At 51.4% G+C, this 24,279-nt stretch overlaps 1 protein-coding gene across 1 annotated transcript in view; it reads left to right on the forward strand.

The window, feature by feature from the left end:
* Lrp1 (LDL receptor related protein 1) overlaps positions 1–24,279 on the forward strand; it is a 79,047-nt gene that overhangs the window by 21,407 nt on the left and 33,361 nt on the right. Inside the window, 20 exon segments of the mRNA XM_047548687.1 lie at positions 2,992–3,154; positions 3,264–3,486; positions 4,756–4,945; positions 5,411–5,554; positions 6,645–6,881; positions 8,080–8,260; positions 9,234–9,456; positions 10,467–10,668; positions 10,933–11,058; positions 13,806–13,946; positions 14,077–14,202; positions 14,625–14,741; positions 15,149–15,229; positions 16,796–16,963; positions 19,919–20,101; positions 20,504–20,704; positions 21,706–21,951; positions 22,167–22,364; positions 23,342–23,546; positions 23,714–23,878. Coding sequence (XP_047404643.1) covers positions 2,992–3,154; positions 3,264–3,486; positions 4,756–4,945; positions 5,411–5,554; positions 6,645–6,881; positions 8,080–8,260; positions 9,234–9,456; positions 10,467–10,668; positions 10,933–11,058; positions 13,806–13,946; positions 14,077–14,202; positions 14,625–14,741; positions 15,149–15,229; positions 16,796–16,963; positions 19,919–20,101; positions 20,504–20,704; positions 21,706–21,951; positions 22,167–22,364; positions 23,342–23,546; positions 23,714–23,878 — 3,520 coding nt within the window.

Below are 24,279 nucleotides of genomic sequence, written 5' to 3' on the forward strand. Positions count from 1 at the left end.
CCTTTGTAACATCATGCACCACCTATGGTCTCTTCTCTGACTCACATGTTTCTCTCCTGCCCCCTAGCCTCCCTCTTTATGTTGCCACGAGACCACTACCAAACTCCTCCTTCAACACAGGGTCTCTCCCTCCCCTTAGATTTATTTGAGATTCTCCTGTCTGAAGGATTGGGAGTCTTTGGCCTGAGCTTCCCCTGTGGATAGTTACCTTCTAGGTTTGTGAAGCCAGAATGCTTAGGGCCTCTGGGCCAAAGCCCAGGGTTCCATCTGAACCCCAAGCCAGAGGATAATAGGGAATGGCCCCATGTAGTCTGGGGGAGCTCTGGAGGAAAAATATTCCCTCCCAATTTGACCCAATCTTTCTATGTTAGCTTTGGCATGGTAGCCGTGTGTGTGTGTGTGTGTGTGTGTGCGTGCGCGCTCGCGCGCGTGTGTGTGTGTGTTGGGGCAGGCAGAGGAATCTGAACTTTAGGAGAGAGGAAAATAATGTGGTGGAGGGGGTTGGATAACAAAGGATTTTTGCTTACAACTAATAGTCTCCAGCTGCAAAAATACCAAAGGGAAGGCCAGGCAGGCCAGGGACTCCAGTTCTTGCCAACTCCTCACCGGCCTGCTGAGTGGGGCCCTTGCCTGGCCTTTGGGGAGGTGGAAGGGGAGACAAGCCAAGGGTAAATTTCTGAGAGTAGGAACCATCTCTCCTCCTTCCTTCCTGGAAGCGGGAGAGAATCCAGGCCAGGAGGGAGGCTCTCGGGTCAGCCACCTCCTGAGGCTTGTGGGGATGACTATGGAGCTTCTCTGGGGATGGGGGCACTAGATCTCTGCAGGTTTCTTCCTCCTCTTGCCAAGGGAAGGGTGAATAGGGGAGGAGGGGAGCAGGGGCAGGGTGTTGCCAGCCCTAGGGCTGGGCAGTGACTCAGGGAAGCCTCAGGAAGTTGGAGAGGACATATGCGCCAGCTGGTGCTGGGAAAACAGCTTGACTGATGAAGTGTGCACACAGGCCAGCAACCCCAGACCCCTGCCGTGCCCACCAAGTAAAGGGCACGCAGCCCTGTTTGACTTTGAGCTGCCTTGCTGGCTGCCTGGTGCTGCAGGCAGGTCCCCAACTTTGGGCCTTCAGTTTCCTTTGGAAAATGCCCAGGGCATTCCTTTTAATCTGTTTCTCTGTGGTAACAGTGTGTAGGGCAGTTTGGTAGCCTGGACCTTCTTCCTCCTTGGTCTGGGCCTCCCCAGGTTAGTCTGCCCTCTCTTCCCAGGATGGGACAGTATTAGGGGCCCAGAAGAAAGAGTGGCTGGATTTGGGTATGTGTCAGCATTTTGGGGGTAACACCTCATCCCTGTGGCCTCTTTCTCCAATCATCTTGGGGTGGGGTTTACCAGAGGGGACCTGAAGAGGAAACTGGTTTGATGAGGGCCTCCAATTGGCTCTTTCCCTTCCTCCTCCCAGCCTCAGTCCTGTGACTGTGAGTCAGTGACCCCGCCAGCCAAGTTCCTTGGGAGCCATGTTCCTGTTCCCTTTGCCCCACCGCCTGCCACCCCGCTCCCCTCCCCACCACTGTTAGGAAACAACCCCTGAATCCCTGTGGGGAGGAGGGGGGATTAGGGAGGAGTTGAACAGAACTGAAGTCATTATACCTGTAGCTGTGGGGACACAGAATAAGCCCTACTTAGGGTTGAGTATGGGAAAACTTTCAGTTAAAGGCAGATAGGCCAAAGATTTCTTACCTTTTGGGGAAATTGGTGGAAGTGGCATTTAAGGTAGGAATTTCCCAGTTTGCAAGAGGCATTACTTCTGTTGGTGGTAGTTAGAAGGGGTAGTGGGAGGATAGAAGCCAGTGGGTCCTATGAGGAGGGGTCCAGAGGAGGCCAGCAGAGGTCCCTGTCCCCAAACTTCCTGCCTTTTAGATGTCCCATCATCCTTGCTTACCCCTCCCTTCTTTGTCCCTTCTGGGCCTCTTCCATATCCTCAGAACTACGGCTCTGACTGAGTGGCAGCATCTGGCTCCATCTTCTCCCCCAACTCTCACCCTCCTGAAGCCCCCTCTCTTTCTGAGCCATTCCCCAGGTGACCTTCAGTGTCCTTTCTTGACCCTCCCAGTAGGCTCTCTCCTTCAGCCCTGTATTTTTTTCCCCATTCCTCCTGATCCTCCTTAGGAATTTGAGCAATAGGAACATGGAAGAAACAGGGGTGTGGAGTGAATAGAGGAAATCTGGCCATGTTACTGGTTCCCACCTTGTAACACCGTGGACTTTCCTTTTCAATCTCTGTGGATCCATATTTTGTAATATTTTTCTCGGGACTGGAGTTGTGGCTCAGTAGGAGAGCATTTGTCTAGCAGGTGTGAGGCATTGGGTTTGATGCTCAGCACCACATATAAATAAATGAATAAATAAAGGTCTATCAAAATCTAAAATATATTTTAAAAAAAAGAAATTTTTTCTCCAAAACTGGATTTATTCATGTGCATCCTGCTTTTTCCATTTTAAAAATTTATACAACATATATAGCTTTTGGTCGGTTCTTCTGTTTAGTGTAAGATAGCTAGACTTACCATATGAAATAGACAAAAGTCTAGTCAAAGGCAAAGATGTGGTATTTTCATTAGCTTGGAAGCTCTTATCTCAAGTAAAAGCAGATTAAGAAAAAAAAAAAAAACTGAAGTGAACTAGTGAACCTGTCCACTCTACCTTTTGGTACCCCAGGAAAATAGTTCCTGTTCAAGGATGTGCTGGAGTTGTAGAAGCATGTTAGTTGACATCAGCCAGTGTTTACCCAATACCCCTGCTTACAGCAAAACTGAGCCCAACCTGGAGAATGGGGGTATGTCAAGTCTACTCAGAGTCCATATATGTGCAAAGATGACTTAGAAATAAGACCAAGTATGATGCTGCTAATAGGACCCATAGGAGCTGAGAGAGGAGATACTATTGGTTGGGGGAGGGGGTACCTATGGGAGGACCTGTCTCTATAGCTATTTCATTCACACTCTCCAGATGTGGAACAGATGGCCATTGACTGGCTGACGGGCAACTTCTACTTTGTGGATGACATCGATGATAGGATCTTTGTCTGTAATCGAAATGGGGACACGTGTGTCACTTTGCTCGACCTGGAACTCTACAACCCCAAAGGCATCGCTCTGGATCCTGCTATGGGGTGAGAGTAGCAGGCAGGGGTTCTGGCCCTGGAAGTGGGGAGGCAGATGCTACAGTAGGAAAGAGGGCGTCCAGTGTCCAGACCCCATTTAACGTGCATCTGCCCACAGGAAGGTGTTCTTCACTGACTACGGGCAGATCCCAAAGGTGGAGCGCTGTGACATGGATGGGCAGAACCGGACCAAGCTGGTTGATAGCAAGATTGTGTTTCCTCATGGCATCACGCTGGACCTGGTCAACCGCCTTGTCTACTGGGCTGATGCTTACCTGGACTACATTGAAGTGGTGGACTACGAGGGCAAGGGCCGGCAGACCATCATCCAGGGTATCCTGGTGAGGGAGCTTTTGTCTGAGTTTATTGTGAGGAACATTAACCAGGGCCTTCTGTTAAGGAAGAAGTTTTTGCAGGGGAACTGATCTCTAGGCCTTCTGGTAAATGGGAGACAATATGGGAACATGGTTGCCCCCAAGTCCTTGGTGGGAGTTATGTGGGCAGGAGCACTTCAGAGAGGGGAAAGGATATGGCTTCCACTGATGGGAATAGTCATTTTAGAGACACCTTTTATTTCCCTTTTCATATTTGATCCTTAAAATAGCCCCGGGAGGTGAGCAAGCAGGTGGGTTATTCCCCTTTTGGCCAATATTAAAAAAAAAAAAAAAAAAAAAAAAAAAAAAGCAGGGTTCAAAGATGTTTAGTGGCTTGCCTAAGGTCATACAACTGAGCAATAACACTTGACACTTCTATTCTGGGATAGTTAGGGTGACCAATCATACCAGTTTGTCTGGGATTGCCCTGGTTTTAGCCATGAAAATCCTATAAACCAGAAAACCCTACTCTTGAGCATATTGGGACAGTTGGCCACCCTGGGTAAGCAATAAAGGCAGTGGGGATTTTTATAGGGCTTGCATGGGACAGGTGTGTCCTCTCAGCTCTCCTAAATCTGGGGACTAGGGTCAGGCTGACTGTTCTCTGGACTCAAGAGTTTAGGGTCCAACTCTAACTCAGCCTAAAATCATTAAATCATCTTCCGTTCACCTAATTCTATGAGAGACATGGTTCTTGCCCTCCAGGGGTTTGCAGAGAGTAGGTGGGACAAGTCAGTAATTACACACCAGATCCTGGATAGCAGAGTGTCACCAGAGAGACAGCGTAGAAGGAGAGTACATCTCTTGTTAGCAGATTTCAGAAGGATGTGAAGAATGAGTGGGATCTTAGTAAACATATATCTCCAGAACAGGATACAGCAACTGAAAAAGACAGGAATAAAGTGTGGAGTTCAAAATCTGTAAGGTAGTTGGGTGCAGTGGCACACACCTATATCTCAGTTACTTAGGCAGCTTGAGGCTAGCCTGGGCAACTTAGGGTCTCAAAATAAGATACAGTTTTTAAAAAGGGCCAGGAATCCAACTTGGTGATAGAGTACTTGCCTAGCAAATGTATGAACCTAGGTTCAATCCCTAGCACTGCAGCTACAAAACAAAACTGTAGGGCAAATTTGGAAAAGCAGATGATTGAGTTTGGGTGAGAGCTGCAGAGCTGTCTAGGGGCAGATGAGGAGCACCTTCTAGTCTCTTGTTGACCACTCTCGTCTGCCATCTCAGATTGAGCACCTGTATGGCCTGACTGTATTTGAGAATTATCTCTACGCCACCAACTCAGACAATGCCAACACTCAGCAGAAGACAAGTGTGATCCGTGTAAACCGCTTTAACAGCACTGAGTACCAGGTAGTCACTCGTGTGGACAAGGGTGGTGCCCTTCACATCTACCACCAGCGGCGTCAGCCCCGAGGTGAGCAGGCTCCAATGGCCCCTCCAAAGTTGGCTTCATGCTGAAAGGGTTCTGAGCTCAGGCTCACAGCCTCTCTCTGGACCCTCCCATAGGGGCCCCTATTCTTTCATATCATGAGTGCTTCTTCTAGTCATTCGCCCCAGGTTTCCTTTCCTGGCCCCTTCCTAGCCTCCTGGAGCCCTTTCCTCCCATTCTGCCCCTCCCAGTTCCTTGCTGGGCTAGAGGAGAAACACCTGGCTGTGGGCAAAACTGGGACTGTCCCCTGAAACCACCTCCTGAGAGAAGACTGAAGGTTAAGTCTTGGCAGTACAGAGGTATCCCAGTTCTGTCTCTTCCAAATCCTAAAATGGGACAGTAGACACCAAGGACCACAGCAGCAGGAAGTGTATTCAGACTTCAGAAAGATTTCTGAGGGTCTGGGCTTAGGGTCTCTAAGGGATCCTGACAGCTCTTCCCTGTCCCCAGTACGGAGCCATGCCTGCGAGAACGACCAGTATGGGAAGCCAGGTGGCTGCTCTGACATCTGCCTGCTGGCCAACAGCCACAAGGCACGGACCTGCCGCTGCCGCTCTGGCTTCAGCCTGGGCAGTGATGGGAAGTCCTGCAAAAGTGAGTGACAGGGAAAGGTGGGCGCGTCTGCTGGGAGTGGGAGGGTGTCCTCAGATGTACCTCTCACAGCCTGCTGCTTCTGTTTGAGATGCAGAGAGATGAAGTGAAGGCAGAGCCGGGACTTGAACCAGGCCTTTCCTACTGCCCCACTTGGCTTCCGTAGAAGTCTATAAATTGCAATCTTTCATTCATTCACAAATATCTAGTGAGCACTCGCTATGTGTTTGGTACTGTTCTGGCATTGAGGATTCAACAAGGTAGATGTTATCCCTGGTCTTGTGGAACTTACAGTCTAGCCAGAGAGACAGATAAATAAATATAACTGTAGATAGAAATAGGTGTATGAAGATAATAAAACAGATAATAGAGTTAGTGATGACAGTGAGGGATTTCTGGAGGATGTGGTATTTGAGCCAAGTTCTCTGTGAAGTAAGAAAGCCAGCCATGTTGAGAAGAGCATTTCCAGCAGAGGAGATCAACATGCAAAGGCACTGAGGCCAGTGTGAGCTTGGTGTACTAGAGGAACAGCACAGAGACCAGCAGGGCTGAGTGGTGTGAGTGAAAGGAGACAGGGAGGGAGAGACTGGGTTTTATTCTAACTGGAATGAGAAGCTTGTGGTGACTATGGAGAAAAGAAATGACGTGATTGGACTCACATTGTGTAAAAATCACAGTAGATGGAGGATGGGCAGTAGGGAAGTAGCCAGAAGGCTATTTCAGTGGTGTGGGCAAGAAGTGATGTGGTTTAGACTAGGATGGTAACAGAGGAAGTGGGGAAAGGTCATCAGTTTCCAACATATTTTGAAGGTACTCCTTTTAGGCCACTAATGTCACTACTGAGCAGTGGATACTTACTGAAAACATGCTGTTCTTCCTCCACCTCCTACCCTGAGTGCGTGAGTCAAAATCAGGGCACAACGACCCTGGACCCAGAGTCATACTTGTCAGTGCATGTTCTTCTGACTTAGAACCCCACTTTTCCCATGTCTCATGACCCTGCACAGCCAGGGCAGTGCACTCCTCAGACTGAGAAGTGTGTGTGTGTGTGTGTGTGTGTGTGTGACTTTATGCCCATTTGTGTCTTCCCTAGAGCCAGAGCATGAGCTATTCCTTGTGTATGGCAAGGGCCGACCAGGCATCATCCGAGGCATGGACATGGGGGCCAAGGTCCCTGACGAGCACATGATCCCCATCGAGAACCTCATGAACCCCCGGGCCTTGGACTTCCATGCAGAGACCGGCTTCATCTACTTTGCTGACACCACCAGCTACCTCATTGGCCGCCAGAAGATTGATGGCACCGAGCGGGAGACCATCCTGAAGGATGGTAAGGGCCTCCACAGTTGGAGGCATCTGTAGGACTCCTGAAGGACATGGTACCCAGGGGAAGTAATCTCGGGCCTAGACATCTCTTTCTCCATGCCCTGTCAGCCTAGTGAGTCTCCTGCTGAGTGGTTGTCTGGGCTGGTTGGCATGGAGATAAGGGGATAGACAGGTTGACCCCCATGTGACCCCCTTCTTGGCTGAGTTGAAAAGAGGCAGGAGGATGGATGGGTTAGGCAGCGTGGGCTGTCCTTGCCAGCCCTTGGGAAAACTCAGGGTCTCTCTGCCATTGGCTCAGAGCCCTGGAGCTGCACGCAGCACACAGCCAGGAGAGGCCTGAGGCCCTGAATCAGAGCCAGGCCTGCTAAAGCAGAGCAGGGCACACCCACACATGTGTGCACACACAAGGTCTATGCAGCTAGATCTTACAGCCACCAAAAACTGCACCCTTAAATGTCCCTAGAAAATTATGTTTTGTGAGTAGCATCTACTTTTTTTTCATCTGAGCTGCTTGGGCAAGTCCGCCATTCCCTGTCCTCTGAATACCATGCACATGGAAGCTGGGGGTTCTGCAGATTCCATGCCAAATCTGTGCTTGAGCCCCGCTTGACTCCCTAACTGGTCGATCTGGCTGAGACCAGTTATCACCTTTTGCCCTGCTCCCCCACTCTCCAGTGCAGCTCAGAGAACCTCCGTAGTCAGCAATCATAAGACTGTGGGGAAATCAAAAGTAACTCCTCATCAGGAAAAGATTGGGGTTCCCTATGCCAAGAGAGCTGCTATTTAAAGGACATTTGAGATGAAACCTTTGGCTAAGTAAAAAATCACTTCCTGATTTATTCATTTTGTTAGTTCAGGAGTTTTAGGCTTAGGATCTGGCGTCACACTTGTGCCCAGAGCCATGTCACATTGCCTCAGCTGTCCACACATGCATAGGTCCCAACTTACCCACGTGTGAAAACCCACATCAGCCACATGTCTCCTGGCCACCAAGTGCAGTTTTGAGTGATTCTGCCTAACACAGATGTGTCCACACAAGTGGTTCCCCTCTCCAGCCTCCCCTCCCCATCCAGAGCACCAGGTGCTTCTCACATTCCCCGCCTGGCCCTGGTTGCTCCCAGCTCCCTGTGTCCTGCAGGGTCAGAGGCAGACACTTTGGAGCTTCCTCTGTGGCTTCTTCATGGCCTCCTCAACCCCTGCAGGCATCCACAATGTGGAAGGTGTGGCTGTAGACTGGATGGGGGACAATCTGTACTGGACGGATGATGGGCCTAAGAAGACCATCAGTGTGGCCAGGTTGGAGAAAGCTGCTCAGACCCGAAAGACCTTAATCGAGGGCAAGATGACGCACCCCAGGGCCATTGTGGTGGATCCACTCAATGGGTGAGTCCTCTCAGTCTTGGGATGGGAGGAACTGGGAGTGTTTGGGCCTCAGAGAAATGGGGAAAGAGATGGAGAGTGAAACGGGAGGGCAACCGAGGTAGGCCACTTAAGCAAGAAGAGAGGTTGAAAGAGGAGCAGGTGTACCTATCTTCAGTGATGCTTTAAACACATCAATAGAAATTTGATCCTGTCTCTCTTAGCTCAGAGTCCTCTACTAGTTCCCCTTACCCTTAGAATGAGACCCATGTTCCTTATCAGGTCCACATGGCCCTGCCTTTCAGGGCCCTGTAGGTTTGCGTGACACTCATCTGACCTCACCTGCACCTCATTTCCTACATTTAGAAGTCTGTCCCCACTGCCTGCTGTCTCTTCCTTAGACACCCCAGCAACTCCTACCTCAGGGCTTTTGCTCTTGGATTTCCTCTGCCAGGAATGCCCAGATTACTGCAGGTCTGACTCCTTCTCCATGTCAGGTCTCAGCTCAAACACTACCTCCATGGAGAAGGCTTCCCCTGCTAAGGTTCCCCCAGCTGCTGCTTGGCCACTCTCCATCCCATCACTGTTTTCTTTCCTTCCTGCTTTATCATTCTCTGATGTGAACTTCTGGTTGTTTTGTGTGTTGTGCTGGGTGTAAACCCAGGGCCTCACGCATGCTAAGCAAGCACTCTACCATGACATGACTTTCTTGATTGACTTGTTTCTCATGGGATGTGAGCTCCATGGGAGTGGGGACCTTGGCTAACTTGGTGTCTGCTGCATCCCTGAGTGCCTGAACTATGCCCACTTTCACAAGACACTCAACAGATGTTGATTGAATAGAGAGATATAAATGAATGCATTGTGTGTTCCAGGGATGAACAGGGCAGAAAGACCCCTGGAAGGGGCTCTGGGCACCACTCATGAATTAGGATTGTAGAAAAGACTGCTAATGGCATAGGTGACCCATATGGTGCTGACCAGTTGCTGCCCACAGGTGGATGTACTGGACAGACTGGGAGGAGGACCCCAAGGACAGTCGGCGAGGGCGACTGGAGAGGGCCTGGATGGACGGCTCACACCGAGATGTCTTTGTCACCTCCAAGACAGTGCTTTGGCCCAATGGGCTAAGCCTGGACATCCCAGCTGGGCGCCTCTACTGGGTAGATGCCTTCTATGACCGCATTGAGACCATCCTGCTCAATGGCACAGACCGGAAGGTGGGCAGGCATGTGTGCCTTACTAGACCATGTTTATACATGCATGAGGCTGTGTGTGAATATATTGGTGTCTATGTGAGCTGGCTGGTGTGCTTCATGTATGTTTACCTGTAAACATGTATGTTTGTCTGTAGTCGTGTATACCTGTGTGTTTGTGTTTCCTGTATTGTATTGTCTGAGGATTACCCATGTCAGTGTATGTTTGTGTCCAGCCATTGCACATACTTAGCACACTTCAGTGTGTCTACATTAAAGTATGAGACACCAAGGGATGGCAGATGTGGATACTTGTTCATTTGGGTGGTTGTGTGCTCCATGAGTCATATGTGTGCCTGATGTTGGACCAAACTCTTGGTATATAAGGCTATTCATGATATGGCCCCAGACTACTTCTGTGGCCTCCTTTCTCCCTTTGTTCCCCATATTACAACATTTTTTGAACAAGCGATGCTAGACAGCCTGTACTTCCTAGCACATATGGTAGTGCCTCTGCTCCCTGAGCCTTTGCTTATGCAGCTCTTTCTGTCTGGGAATCCACCCCAGCTCCTCTTCCCCACTGAATTACTCATGTGCGCCCTCAATGAGGCCATGGTTGCTCAAGTCAAGATCATGTATTTTTCTTCTCTGAATGCCTACCACAGTTTGGCCCTTTATATATCATGATAGATGTTTATTGAGTGGAGAAATGAATGGATGAATTTTGGCTACCTGCTCAGTAGTGTGTATGGAGTGGGGGGATTTAAATGAATATGAATGAGCCCCAGAGAGGACAGGATGGACAATCTCACCATCAGCACCCTTGCAGAGTTACCTGTAGGTTCAGGGTCTAGCATCTCACTGTGTGCAGAGCTATCACCCATATTAGCCAGAGCACCCAGGCTAATGGGAAAAACAAGACCAAGGCCCCAAACATAAACAGATGAGCTTATGTAACAGTTATGCCCCCAGACCTCCCTCAGGCATCCCCACTTGTCTCCCCAGCTCCTCAGAAACATCCCCTCCATTTCTAGATTGTATATGAGGGTCCTGAACTGAACCATGCATTTGGCCTGTGTCACCATGGCAACTACCTCTTTTGGACTGAGTACCGGAGTGGCAGTGTCTACCGCTTAGAACGGGGCACAGGAGGTGCACCCCCTACTGTCACCCTTCTGCGCAGCGAGCGTCCCCCAATCTTTGAGATCCGCATGTATGATGCCCAGCAGCAGCAAGGTACCCCCTTTGGCTGGGGCTGGGGGCAGAGTGGTACCTAGATGGTGGGGTACGGTCTGAGAAGTTTCCCAACCCAGTTTGACTCTGTTCCCATTTGTCTTCCTGCCCTTGTCAACATGCCCTTTGTCCTTTTGATATTTCTTTCCTGTCTCATTTTATGTGTCTCCTCAATTCCATCACCTCCCCTCCTGATCTTTCCCAATCCTGCTGCTCCCATCCCTGTTCTTTCCTTCCTGCATCCCTCCCCTGACTTCTCCCCAACAGTGGGTACCAACAAATGCAGGGTGAACAATGGTGGCTGCAGCAGCCTGTGCCTGGCCACCCCTGGGAGCCGCCAGTGTGCTTGCGCTGAGGACCAAGTGTTGGACACAGACGGCGTCACTTGCTTGGGTACAAGGGGCCTGACGGGATAGGGTGGGAAGCAGACCCCAGCAGAAGGATGTCACAGCGAGGGCAGGAGAGGCAGAGGGACCCTGTGGGGCCTGTAGGCATGGGGCTGAGAGAAGGTTCTGGGACTAGAAGGGGGGTCAAGGGCCCTGGTGATGGAGGGATGTGAGAAGTTATGAAGATCAGGAGAAACTAAGTGAGAAACAGGACAACTATGGAAGAAAGAAGATATTCTTAACTTCTTTTAACTTTAATTCCCCATTATTAAAGTAAAATGATAGTAGTTCAAAATATTGGAAATTAGAGAGCAAAAAAACCCTGAGCCCACCATCAAACACTACCATATCGTTAACATGGTGGTAAATTACACACCATCCTTTTTAGATGGGTTATACTGGTTTTTTTTTTACACAGCTATCATCTTGCTGTATATGAAATATCTTCAGCCACTACAACCACCACCACCTTTTTTTTTTTTTTTTTTTGTCTGAGATAGGGTCTCATTGAGTTGCCAAGGCCAGCCTGGAACTTGAGATTCCCTGCCTCAGGCTCCTGAGTCTCTGGGATTACAGGCACAAGCTGCTGTGCCTGACCTCTTCTGCTTATATGTGTCACAACATTTTCCATGTTACTATTGTTTTATTTAATTTATTTTTTATTGCAATGCTGGGGATCAAACCCACATGCTAGGCCTGAGCTACATCCCTGGCCCTTATTGCATTATTTTAAATAGCCTTGTTGTTAAAAATAAAAGTGGAGTCTGGGGATATAGCTCAGTAGGTAAGAATTTGATCCCTTGTACAACAAAAAAATGTTTTAAATTAAAATAAAAGTGGGCCATGTTCATTATAGCAATAAATAAATATATAAAGTATAGAAAAATATAAAGGAGAAAGTACAAATCACCCCAAATTCTACCACCTCTAGATAAGCACTGTTGCCATTTTGGGGAGCATCCTCCCAAACATTTCTCTCTGCATTACTTAAATGGAATTGTGCTGCACATGCTGTTCCGTGTCCTGCTTTTGTCACTTGGCAGTATGTCATGAATATATAAGCAGCATTTTTAATGGCTAAAATATATTTCATTTAGTAATGTCCCATATTTTGTCCAACCATTTCTCTACTGTTGAATGTTTAAGTTATGTCCAATTTTTTTTGTTGTCATAACAATATCCAACATTTATTGAGCACATACTATGTGCAGGGCACTGTTATGAGTCTTTCTCATGCAGCAACTTAGCCTTTAAAACATCCCTGTGAGGAAGGTATTTTTATTATCCCCACTTCACAGATAAAGAAACCAAGGCACAAAGAGCAGGCATTCAAACATAAGTCTGACTCAGAGCCCATTTCTTTTTCTTCTTCTTTTTTTTTTTTTTTTGGTACCAGGGATAAATCCAGGGGTACTCAAACACCAAGCCACATCCCCAGCTCTTTTTTTTTTTTTTTTAATATTTTATTTAGAGACAGGGTCTTGCTGAGTTGCTTAAGGCCTTGCTTAGTTACTAAGACTGGCTTTGAGTTCACAATCCTCCTGCCTTAGCTTCCCGAGCCACTGGGATTACAGGCATGCACCACCATGCCTAGCACAGCCCATTTCTTAATCCCCACTCTGCCACTCCTCTCATCTTGTCTTCCCATTTTCTGGATGGTTTCCTTACAACAGAGTCCCAGGAGTGAAAAGAGTTAGTTGAATTTAGTGTCCAGCTAAGAGTGAGTGACTAAAGTCAGATAGAGGGAGAGTGTCAGCAGAGAAGGGTGAGGAACTGAGGGGCCAGGGTAATGAAAGATCATCTTGGTGGACATTGAAGTCACCAGCAACCTGGGAGCCCTGTACAAGAAGAGGTTGTCATAGTCTAATAATGTGAAAGTCAACACTGATTTTTTTCAGAAAAGAAGGGAAAGAATAGACAGGAAGCACTAGTGAAATGCAAGGAGGACACACACTAACCTCAGGCTAGTTGTCCATGGAGTACAGGAGAGAAAATAGCCACCCATGGGGCCCAGGGAAGTTTTCATAAGTTGGAGTTGGGTGAGATTGGGTCAGAAATGGAAAGTGCAGAGATGTAGGGCCTGGGAGAGAGGGATTGATGCTGGAGTCCTGGGCTTCTCGTGCCTACCAATGTGAACATAGACAAAGGACTCAGTGATTTCACTGCTGAGAGGCTAAAACAGATGGTGATGTGCAGCATCTGTGTTGGGGATGGGAAGGGTGGAACCTGCAGAGTTCTGGGGCCTGTCTTCACTTCTACTGGAGGGGTTGATGCATCTGTGAATAAAAGGTCCAGAGACCAGGGCAGGGCCTTGGGAATCCCCGAGATGACTTCCAAGGGGCAGTTCAGGGAAGGGACAGAGAGCAGTTGCAGAGATACGCCTGCTTGGTAGTGAGAAAAGTAGGGACTCTCTTGGAAGCTGTTTTATTCTTTGGCTACATCAAAGTACAAAAATTACTGAGTAAACATCAACAGTGTTTCTTGAGAAAGAATTGTAGCTTCCATCCAGATAATTTGTTCGTGAAGATTCATGTACTAGGAATAATTACTCTACGTATTATTAAAACATAGTAAAGGGCTGGGAATGTGGCTCCGGGGTGGAGTGGTTGCCTGGCATGCCCTGGGTTTGATCTCCAGCACCACTAATAATAATAATAATATTAATAATAATAATAAAACATAGTAAAACAAACAACGTTCAGGGGGCTTAACCTGGGTCTGACCTTCCCCCTCACACTCCTGTGGTGCCCACAGCGAACCCATCCTACGTGCCCCCACCCCAGTGCCAGCCAGGCGAGTTTGCCTGTGCCAACAGCCGCTGTGTCCAGGAGCGCTGGAAATGTGATGGAGACAACGACTGCCTGGACAACAGTGACGAGGCACCGGCTCTCTGCCGTGAGTGTCCCCCGGCCCCCTCACCTGCTGGAGAGCAGGCAGAAGGCTCTGATAGCACATGTCCCTGACTGGGCAGGTAGAAAACTGGGGTCACACCCTCTCACTCACCCCACACCTGTCCCCTCCCCAGATCAGCACACCTGCCCTTCAGACCGGTTCAAATGCGAGAACAACCGATGCATCCCCAACCGCTGGCTCTGTGACGGGGACAACGACTGTGGAAACAGTGAGGACGAATCCAACGCAACTTGTTCAGGTGTGGAATGGGGGCAGGGTAGTTGAGCAGCCAGGCCTGGGGAGACAGAGAAGCCTCGGGGAGAAATGACAAAGCTCAGTACCTTGAAGGTAGAGGGGATAGAGGCTGGGAGAGGGCGGGTGTGCCCCTTCCAGGAAGGTTGGCTGGCTCTGCTGGCAGGGCCCCGTGGGGGCAGGGAAACTCCAGAATGAAGAGGAGCAGGGCAATCCTCTCCTGAAGGATACAAGAGGCCCCCTTGAGAGACAGGACGAGGTGTCCACATGAGACCACGTAGATGGTTTTGAACTTCTCTAAGAGGAAGAGTGTTGAACCCCGAGGAATCAGGACTTCAGAAGGCAGAGAGTAAAGGCAAATAGTCAGGGAAGAAAAGGACTCAGAGAAGGTCAGGACAGTGAGCACTCATACCTGCCCCCATCCCCCAGCTCGCACCTGCCCACCCAACCAGTTCTCCTGTGCCAGTGGTCGCTGCATCCCCATCTCCTGGACCTGTGATCTGGATGATGACTGTGGGGACCGCTCTGATGAATCAGCCTCTTGTGGTGAGAGAGACAGCAGAAAGGCCAGGCTGGGCCTAGTGGTGGGCAGGGGAAACCCATGACCACGTGCCCTGGGACTGGGGGCTGGAAAGATCCTGCACCTTAATACTTTGGTGACCTTGAGCAAGTTACTTCATCTCCATGGCCTCAGTGAGTTTCATCTGTAAAATGGGATTGATAACAGCACTGACATCACAGCACTGATGGGGGCTCAGGGTGCTCGTGCGCACAAAGCCCTTAGCCCAGGGCCTGTATCAGTGGTAGGAGTGAGGGACCAGTTTCCTGCTAAGCATTTGGCCTTCCTTTCCCTTCTGACTGGCCTACAACCTGCTAGTTATGGGCCCACTCTTTGGTATAGGGATGCTGTATAATCATGAGGACCTGACTCAGCTGTCCTTTCTCCCTGACAGCATATCCTACCTGCTTCCCCCTGACTCAATTTACCTGCAACAATGGCAGATGTATCAACATCAACTGGCGATGTGACAATGGTAAGAGCTTACCTCCAGTCACCTGCCCCAGTTCCTAGGAAAGCTAGAAGCCACATCCAGATCCTGGTTGGGAAGGAAAGAGGCTTTAGAGTCAAGAGCTGGGGCTTCCTCCAGTATGCAAAAGTCTTGCTGGGTTGGCCGGAAGAAAAAAGGAACCAGAAATGCCAAGGTGGACTGAAGGGAGCCCTACCCATCATCCGTTAGCACCATTCCTGCTCCGGGTAGGGCCTGAGCTGCCCACCCTCTGGCAGGGCTTAGGGGCCAGGGTGAAATAAGCAAGAAGGGCCAAAGGGGCAGAGCAAGGAGAGCCTGACTCCCTTTTCCCTGCAACCCCCCCATCTCCTGGGGCCCTTGGGGCACCCCCAGGCTCTGGGCTTCAGGCTCGGGAGCCCACTTGGCAGTCAGCCATGGACCAGGTGATGTCAGCCCTGAGCTGCAGGGCCCTCCATGTGTGTAAATGTGTGCACAGGTGATTGTTGTGTGTATGCCATCTCTGGCCCTGTCGTGTCTGGTGTGGTGTTGTGACGTGCTGGCCCAGAGGCTCCAGCCCTGGCTCTCATGTGCAGATGGGTGGGTCAGCGCCATGTTGGCCTCCTCCTTGCTGAGTTTTCTGTGCCAATGGTTGCCCTGGCGGTTTCTGTGTTTCAGAGAAGGATTGTGGGGACGGCTCTGACGAAAAGACCTGTCCTGAGCCTGCCGGTCAGTGCATAGAAGCACATGCACCATCACCCCAGAGCCCCAGCTGGCCTTGGCTGCTCCCCAGGATCCCCAGGTCCCCTGCCCAGAGCTGCTCAAATGTGAAGGAAGAGCAGCAGAGAGGAGAGAGAGAGAGGAAAAATCAGAGGGAGAAAGAAAACAGTGAATGGGAAGGAAGCGGAAAGGGCAGAGATGACAGAGAGGTGGTGAGGAGGCCAGGACATGGGGGATGAGAGAGTTGGGGAAGCAAATTCAATTGTAAAAGGAACAAGAACACAACCCAAGAGGTACAGCCAAGCCCCAGCCTTCCTGTGTGTCCTGTGGATGTGGGGGAAGTTCAGCAGCTCTTAGCCCAGGGCCCACTCAGCCAGCCTCAGACTCCTTCTCCAGAAGACGCTCCTGACCTTCCCAGCTGCAGGCAGGCCCCTGTTAGCCAGCACCCAGTCATGGTGCCCAGGGTTCCCACGCTCAGGCTGGCGCCTGATGAAACCCTCCTCAGCCCAGCAGAGGTCTTACCTATACTTTGCCTCCTCTGCCTCCCAAATCACAGAAAGCCCTGCCCGTCCCTCCAAAGCAAGCAGACCCTGTTCCCACACCCCACTGAAAAGAGAAAGCAACATCTCCTGCCCCACCCCCAACCTTTCTGAGACTGAGGAAGGGGCCCTCCTGGAGCCCTCCCCACCCCTGCCCCGCGGGCCATGGTGCATGCTGCAGTCTATGCAGTTTCTGTGTCTTCTCTGTTTGTTATTTTCTGAGTGGGAGGTTGGGGGGGTCTATGGATGGGAATGAGGAGGTGGAGGGAGCCAAACTGGGGTCACAGACAAGGCTGCTCTGCTGACCTCCTTCTTGCCTCTCCCCTTCTCCCCCCAGACAATGACTGTGGGGACAACAGTGATGAGGCAGGTTGCAGCCACTCCTGCTCTAGTACCCAGTTCAAGTGTAACAGCGGCCGCTGCATCCCTGAGCACTGGACCTGTGATGGGGACAACGACTGTGGGGACTACAGTGATGAGACCCATGCCAACTGCACCAATCAGGGTGGGCACCTGGGGACCAGCAGGGCGGGGTGAGATCATGCCTGCGGCATTGGCCCCTTGGCCCATCCGTCCATCTGCCCACCCCACTGTGGGTTGGTCAGCATCTGAGAACCCAAGATAGCCAAGACCTGGCTGTCTCTGTCCTTCAGGAGTTCCAGGCCTGTGGGAGAGGGAGATTGTCAACAAATTATTGCCACATACTGCTAAGATCATGGGCTTTGCAGTTGGGCGGCCTTGGGTTTGAGCTCCAGTTCTGCAGCTTATTATCTGAGTGGCCTTGGGTGAGCTACTTAATCTCCATGGGGTTCTGAATTTCCTCTGCCAAGGGGGGTAATAATAGCACTGACATCACAGCGCTGATATGGGGGTTTAGTGAGATCACGTAAAGAGTGCTCGGCACAGGGCTGTGCTTGGCAAATAATAAATTGAAAGAAGGATGCTAGTAGGTAGGGATGAGTGAGCACAGGGAACTGAAGGGAAGAGGGGTTGGCTCAGTGAGGCTCCAGATGCCCAGGCCTCCAGCGCCTCCGGGGGTGTGGGGGCTGTTTCCTGGAGCTGCGCAGGCCCTCTTTAGGTATGTTTGTCTCTTAGTTCTGGCTGATTGTTGCCATGGAAGAAGCAGACCCAGAGTTGCCCTGGCTTCAAGAAAATCAGAAATGCAGATTTTTGTGCGAAATCCACCAGATTTTTAACACTGGCATATTAGTTTCATAGTGTACTATCACAAAGACCACAAACCGAGTGACTTAAACAACAGAAATACATTGTCTCACAGTTCGGAATGGGAGTCTCAGACCAGACTGTCAGCAGGGCTGCTCCTTCTGGGGCTGGAAGGGAGCACTGGTCCAGCCTGTCTCCTTGCTTCCACTGATTTGCAGGTGACTCTTGGTGTTCCTTGACATATAGATGCCTCAACCCCTTCCCTTCACATGGTGTCTTCCCCGTGTGTCTGCCTCTGGGTCCAGATTTTCTCTTTATATAGGAACACCAGTTGTTAATTAAGCCCCACCCTAATGACCTCATTTTAAGTTGATCATTGGCAAAGATACTGCTTCCAAATAAGGTGCCATTTGTAGGTATGATGGACTAAATTCAGCCCATAATCACTGCAGTTGATTTTAAAAGTTTTAAAAAACACCACAGACTAAAACCTTCCTGCAGGCCTCATCTGGCCCATGGCCTGCCAGCCTACAAACTCTGCTTTATGGAGTTAAGGCATGATCCCACACAAGTGGTAGGAGTACTGATCAACTTTGAGCACCTGCTATGAGCCCAGCCTGAGAAGGAGGACCAGGAAGGTCACAGGAGGCTTGGCAAACAGTAACTGAGTCTCCAGAGCCATCTCTGAAAAGGTCTCAATGATGGGGACACGTGTTAGTGCCTTGAGGTCCAAAAAAGTGGCCCCTGGAGACTGTGGTATAGGGAAAGAGCTCCCTGACCCTTCTGGTTGAGCCAGGCAAACCTGAACAGGTGGGTTTCTCAACCTGGGCTTCCTCTGCTGTGAAATGAGATGAGATTCGTGAGGCCTGGCACCTGGCATCAGGGGTGCCCTAATTGGCAGTGATGGTTAACTCTGGTTCTGGCCTGGGATGGCCTGGGACCATTTAAAAGGAGGTGGCAAGGAATTAAACTTAGAACTTTTACTGGGGAGGGGAATGTGCCAGAGACGCCTGTAGTTAAAGACTAAGGGAAACCTAAGCACTTCCACAGGCAATGGTGGGGCCAGGTGGGCAGTCAGACTGCGGAGAAGGCCCCTGCAGGGACAGCAGGCAATGAGGCTGTCCTCAAAGGGGGCAGATTACAACGACAGGGCAGAATCAGGCAGAGGCTTCTTTGGGTGGCGCTGGGGACCTTGGAAGGTGATATGCTAGGGGAGGCACTTTAGGAAGGCAAACCTGGAAGGTGATTGGATTGCAAAGAGGTTCAGGGGCCCAAGGAAGGAAAGCAAGCTCAGAGGCTGCTACTGAGATGAGAGCATCAGCCTATCTGTGGTGGGGAAGGTGGAGGCGTGGGGCCGCAGTGGCCTGAGGATGAAGCTCAGCCCAGCACCCAGCCATGTGTGCTTCTTACGTGGGTGGTACGTCTGCTGCACTCCTGGCCACCAGTCAGGTCCTGGCACAGCAGGCAGAGCATCCTGATGGAACAGCTTGTCCTGCCCCAGCACTGGCCTCAAGCCTACTCTGGTTCCCTGCACAGCTGGAATAAATGACAAAGCCCTCTTGGTGGCCTGCAGGGCCCCCTCTCCTACCTCTGTCCTGTGCTCCTGCCATTCATCTCCAGTGTCAATCCCTCCAGCTCAGTCGGCCTCCTGGGCATTTCTTGAGTGTGTGGAGTAGTCCTGTCTCAGAGATGGCACTGGCTGTTCCCTTTGCCTGGGGTGTGTGTCCAGGTGTCCGTGCAGCTCGTGCTGACTTCATTCTGCTCAAGTGCCTCCTGCCCAGGGGCCTCCCCTCACCTTATCTAAACTATCATCCCACCCAGCTGGAGCCCTACCTGGCTTTGTCTCTACTGTCTGCGTCGCCACCTGGATCCGTGTGCATCCTCATTGTCTCCTCCCCACTGGAACCTGAGCTCCACTGGGGGAAGGACTTTGTCTTGGTCACAACCTGCACCTGGGACAGTGCCTGGTGTACAGCCAGCACTCAAGAAATGTTTGTAGGATGAATGAGGGAAACAGGCTAAGGTGGGAGGCGTTTGAGTTCTGACCTGGCAGATCGCCTGCTCGGTTGCAATCACAGGTATAAAATGGGGACATCAGACAAGCTGGTCCCTGGGTCCTAGAAGGTGTAACATCTGACTCTGGTACCAAGTCGGTGCTTCCAGGGGCATCAGTGTGGCTCACAGGACTCTCCAGGCTGCCTCTGCTCACAGCTCCAGGCTGGGCATAGTGGGAGGGGCAGGGGAAGCTAACCTGGAGCTCCTCTCCCTCCCAGTGACCTCCCCTGTCCCCCTGCAGCCACAAGACCCCCCGGTGGCTGCCACACTGATGAGTTCCAGTGCCGGCTGGATGGACTGTGCATCCCCCTGAGGTGGCGCTGTGATGGGGACACTGACTGCATGGATTCCAGTGATGAGAAGAGCTGTGAGGGAGTGACCCATGTCTGTGACCCAAATGTCAAGTTTGGATGCAAAGACTCAGGTGAAAAGAGTTGGAGGGAACCTGCCAGGGGGTAATATGGGCAGGACCAGAGCATCTAGAGAGTAGAGCAATGGCAAGGCAGACAGCACTACTGTGTAGGGTGGGAGTGGGGACATCATGACACAAAAGGCATCACATGTTGAAGCAGGTGTGAAGGGCCCAGGGCCTGTACAAGGAGCCCTGGAAACCAAAACCCTGACCAGAGTTGAGCTTCAGCACTTCCTACAGATTCCTACCTTCTTTGCTGCCATGTGAATTTGACAGAAAAAGCCTCAAGGTTCTTAGTGGACCCCAAGGCACTTCAGTGATGACTCTATTAGAGAAGCCCAGCAGGACTGGGAAGAAGGGCACGTAGAGTCCCACTCCCCAGTCCCGGCTCCTCACACTGCACCCATTTCTCAGCTCGGTGCATCAGCAAAGCATGGGTGTGTGATGGGGACAGCGACTGTGAAGATAACTCAGATGAGGAGAACTGTGAGTCTTTGGCCTGCAGACCACCCTCACACCCCTGTGCCAACAACACGTCAGTCTGCCTGCCTCCCGACAAGCTGTGCGATGGAAACGACGACTGTGGAGATGGCTCGGATGAGGGCGAGCTCTGCGGTGAGACCCCGGGTCAGGGGAGTCGGGAGGAGTCTGGAGCTAAGAGCCAGCAGCACCCAGAGCAGCCACCAATGGCCTGTGTAGACTTAGGGCTCATCGTGCCTTGGTGCCAAGTGTCTCACAGTCTTACAGCATTTACTCCAAAGCAGCCCTGGGAGGCAGGGACCATTACATCTCCATTTCACAGTTGAGAAAATGGAGGCAGGCACAGAGAGATTAAATAACCTGCCCACAGTCATGCCACAGAGCAGGGAGGCTCAGACCTGTGGGATGCAGGCACGGGGCAGTGTGCTGATGGTCAGTGCAGGCGTCTGCGGAAGGTGGAGATTTAACTGGGTTCCCGAGGACAAGCAGAACTTCCGAATGATGGAGAAGGTGGGGAGGAGAGTGGACATTCAAGTTCCCAAGAAACAAGGTCGGGGGAATCGGGGGCGTTTAGGAAGGCCGCACCACATGACTTGGGGTAAAGAGCAGAAAAGCCTTATCTGCCCTCCGAACCAGGCAGGGACCTGGTTCCTTGAAAGAAGAGAAGGAGATAAGGCCGGCTGGGACTGGCTGAGAAACTGCTGACACACCAGTCAAGGCTGGCGGTTACAGGGTGTGTCAGAGGACCCAGGGCAGAATATTCCCTGCCACACCCACCCAAATCACCTCAACTAGGAGAGCCAGGGGAAAGGGGACTGGACCCAAAAACCCCACACCAGGAAAGAGGCATAAAGTTGGGCTCCCAACTACAAGCCTGAGAAGGGACAGGGAAACACCGACCAGAGGGGGAAGTGGGGAGAAGCAAACGGGTGGTCCCAGGTGTCAGGTGCTGGGGTCCCAACCCTGACTCTGAGGGAGCCTGGAAAGCGTTGGGACAGAGGCTTGGCAGGAATGCAGAAGGGAGCCGTGGGAGGGTTGCCAGGGCTTGGTCCTGGGCCCCTGCACGGGACTTGGGGCTCAGCAGCCTCCTTCCAGTTCTGACCCTGGGCCTGTCCCCTGCCTTCCCTCCCACCCAGACCAGTGCTCTCTGAATAACGGTGGCTGCAGCCACAACTGCTCGGTGGCACCTGGTGAAGGCATTGTATGTTCATGCCCTCTGGGCATGGAACTGGGGCCTGACAATCACACCTGCCAGATCCAGAGCTACTGTGCCAAGCACCTCAAGTGCAGCCAAAAGTGTGACCAGAACAAGTTCAGTGTGAAGTGCTCCTGCTATGAGGGCTGGGTCCTGGAGCCCGACGGCGAGAGTTGCCGCAGCCTGGGTAAGACACGGTGAAGGGTGGCGGGGCAGCCAGGCAGGCCAAGGCAGGCCCCTGATCTGCAGTGGGCTGGGCTAGGGTGGCCAAATGCCAAAGGCTGAGTTTTCCCTCTGGGCCCTAGTGCCAGGGCCAACGGAGACCCTGGTTGTACCTAGACAGTGTGAAACAAAGGCAGTAACAAGTCCCTCACTGACCCCATCACGTCCCTCCCACCCTAGACCCCTTCAAGCCATTCATCATTTTCTCCAACCGCCATGAGATCCGGCGCATTGACCTTCACAAAGGGGACTACAGTGTCCTGGTGCCCGGCCTGCGCAACACCATTGCCCTGGACTTCCACCTCAGTCAGAGTGCTCTCTACTGGACTGATGTGGTGGAGGACAAGATCTACCGCGGGAAGCTGCTGGACAATGGAGGTGACTCCCTGGCCATGCCTGGGACTAATGCCACGGTTGCATACAGATAGGCCACTTGGACACTTGGGGCCACAGACCCAGATCCAGGTGGCCCCAGGCAGAGGCCTTAGCTGCCCATCCCCCCACACTCCTGTTAATTGGGTTAAATTTTGCTGTGGGTCTCGGTGCCTGATGCCCCATAATTATCGTCAGTGGAGCTGCCAGCCTGATAATTAACAAAATGATCAACCTTTCTTCAGAGTGACCTAGAGTTTGGCTTCCCAAGTCCTGGAATTGCAGGCTTGAGAGGAAAAAGCCAGTTAGGGGTAGAGTACCTGAGCCTTCTGTCCCATGGCAGCCTAAACCTTTGCAGGCTCAGTATTGAGCACCTGCTGAATGGGCCATAGGAAGACGGCAGTGATCAGGACAGACCATTCTAAATTGTGTGGTCAAGGAGGATCCCCTAGAAATGACATCTAAGCAGATTCAGAAAAGGTGCATTTTACTAAAGGAATCTGTTGTCCATAATAAAGGAGGCTTAAAACCATCTCAAATCCATCAACAGGAATGGCTAAGTGAGCTATGATAATTTTCACACTATGCAACAACTTCTAAGTAATGAGGTACATACATATGTATTAGCATTAAAAAATCTTCAGGACATTCTGTGAGTTGACTTCTAGAAAACACTGTCCTCACATTGAGTCCAGGTCTGTCCACCCTCTCTGACGACCTCCCAGGTTAGCCCTTTAGAGAGCTGCATGCAGAAGGTGGCTTCCCCACTGTCAGGCTTCTCCTCTCTACTTGACCTCCTGATCGGTTGAGGTGTCTGGGCAAGGAGAATGGGGGTGTTGGGAAGTCCACCGTTGGATCTGGGCTAATGAGAAGAATTAGTAGAGGTATCATGGTTGACGGTGGATCATTAAGGAGTTCTAGGATTCGCATGTTCACCCACCCAACCCAGGAGACTCTTAACTCCCCACAACCCTCTTCTCCAGCCCTGACCAGCTTCGAGGTTGTAATACAGTATGGCCTGGCCACACCCGAGGGCCTGGCCGTAGACTGGATTGCAGGCAACATCTACTGGGTGGAAAGTAACCTGGACCAAATTGAAGTGGCCAAGCTAGATGGAACCCTCCGGACAACTCTGCTGGCTGGTGACATTGAACACCCAAGGGCAATTGCACTGGATCCCCGGGATGGGTAAGGACCCTACCCAGCCCTCCTCTGCCTATGGGCCCCCTAAAGTTCAATTCAGCCTGGCCAAGGACACCTGTCTCCTTAGTGCAATTGGCCCCCCTTCTACCTTTTACCTGTGGTCCTACCATAGGCCCCCAACTTTGGCCCTCCTAACCCCTCCCCATTGCCAGGATCCTGTTTTGGACAGACTGGGATGCCAGCCTGCCCCGCATCGAGGCAGCCTCCATGAGTGGGGCAGGGCGCCGCACTGTTCACCGGGAAACTGGTTCTGGGGGCTGGCCCAATGGGCTCACTGTGGACTACCTGGAGAAGCGCATCCTCTGGATCGACGCCAGGTCAGTGTCCTCCACCAAGCCCTGGGGAGGCCAAGTCAGCAGCACCAAGACCTGCAGGGATGAGGGTAGTGAGAAGGTCCAGGGGATCTAGAACCAGAAGCAGATGGCAAAGGACTCAGCACAGCAGGAAGAGGACTGTGGTGAGAGACAGATGAGCAGAGGAGGCAGGTAGGAGAGGACAGAAGCAGGGTTACCAGAGTTATCTAAGCCAGACTCTTCTCTCTATTCACAATCCGCGCTGTCTGCTGGGGTTTTGTCTGCCCAGAACAAGGGAGCCTTCCCAGTTGGTCTGTCCAGAAAGGGCAGCTTTTCCTCACTTGTACCAAAGCTCCATGTGCCAATGGCTGTCCTGGGGAGAAGAGAGCCAGAAGATTCCCTTGGGGCATGGGAGAGTAGGAGCC

This window comes from Sciurus carolinensis, chromosome 4, assembly GCF_902686445.1.
Source record: "Sciurus carolinensis chromosome 4, mSciCar1.2, whole genome shotgun sequence".
NCBI classification, from domain to species: Eukaryota; Metazoa; Chordata; class Mammalia; order Rodentia; family Sciuridae; genus Sciurus; species Sciurus carolinensis.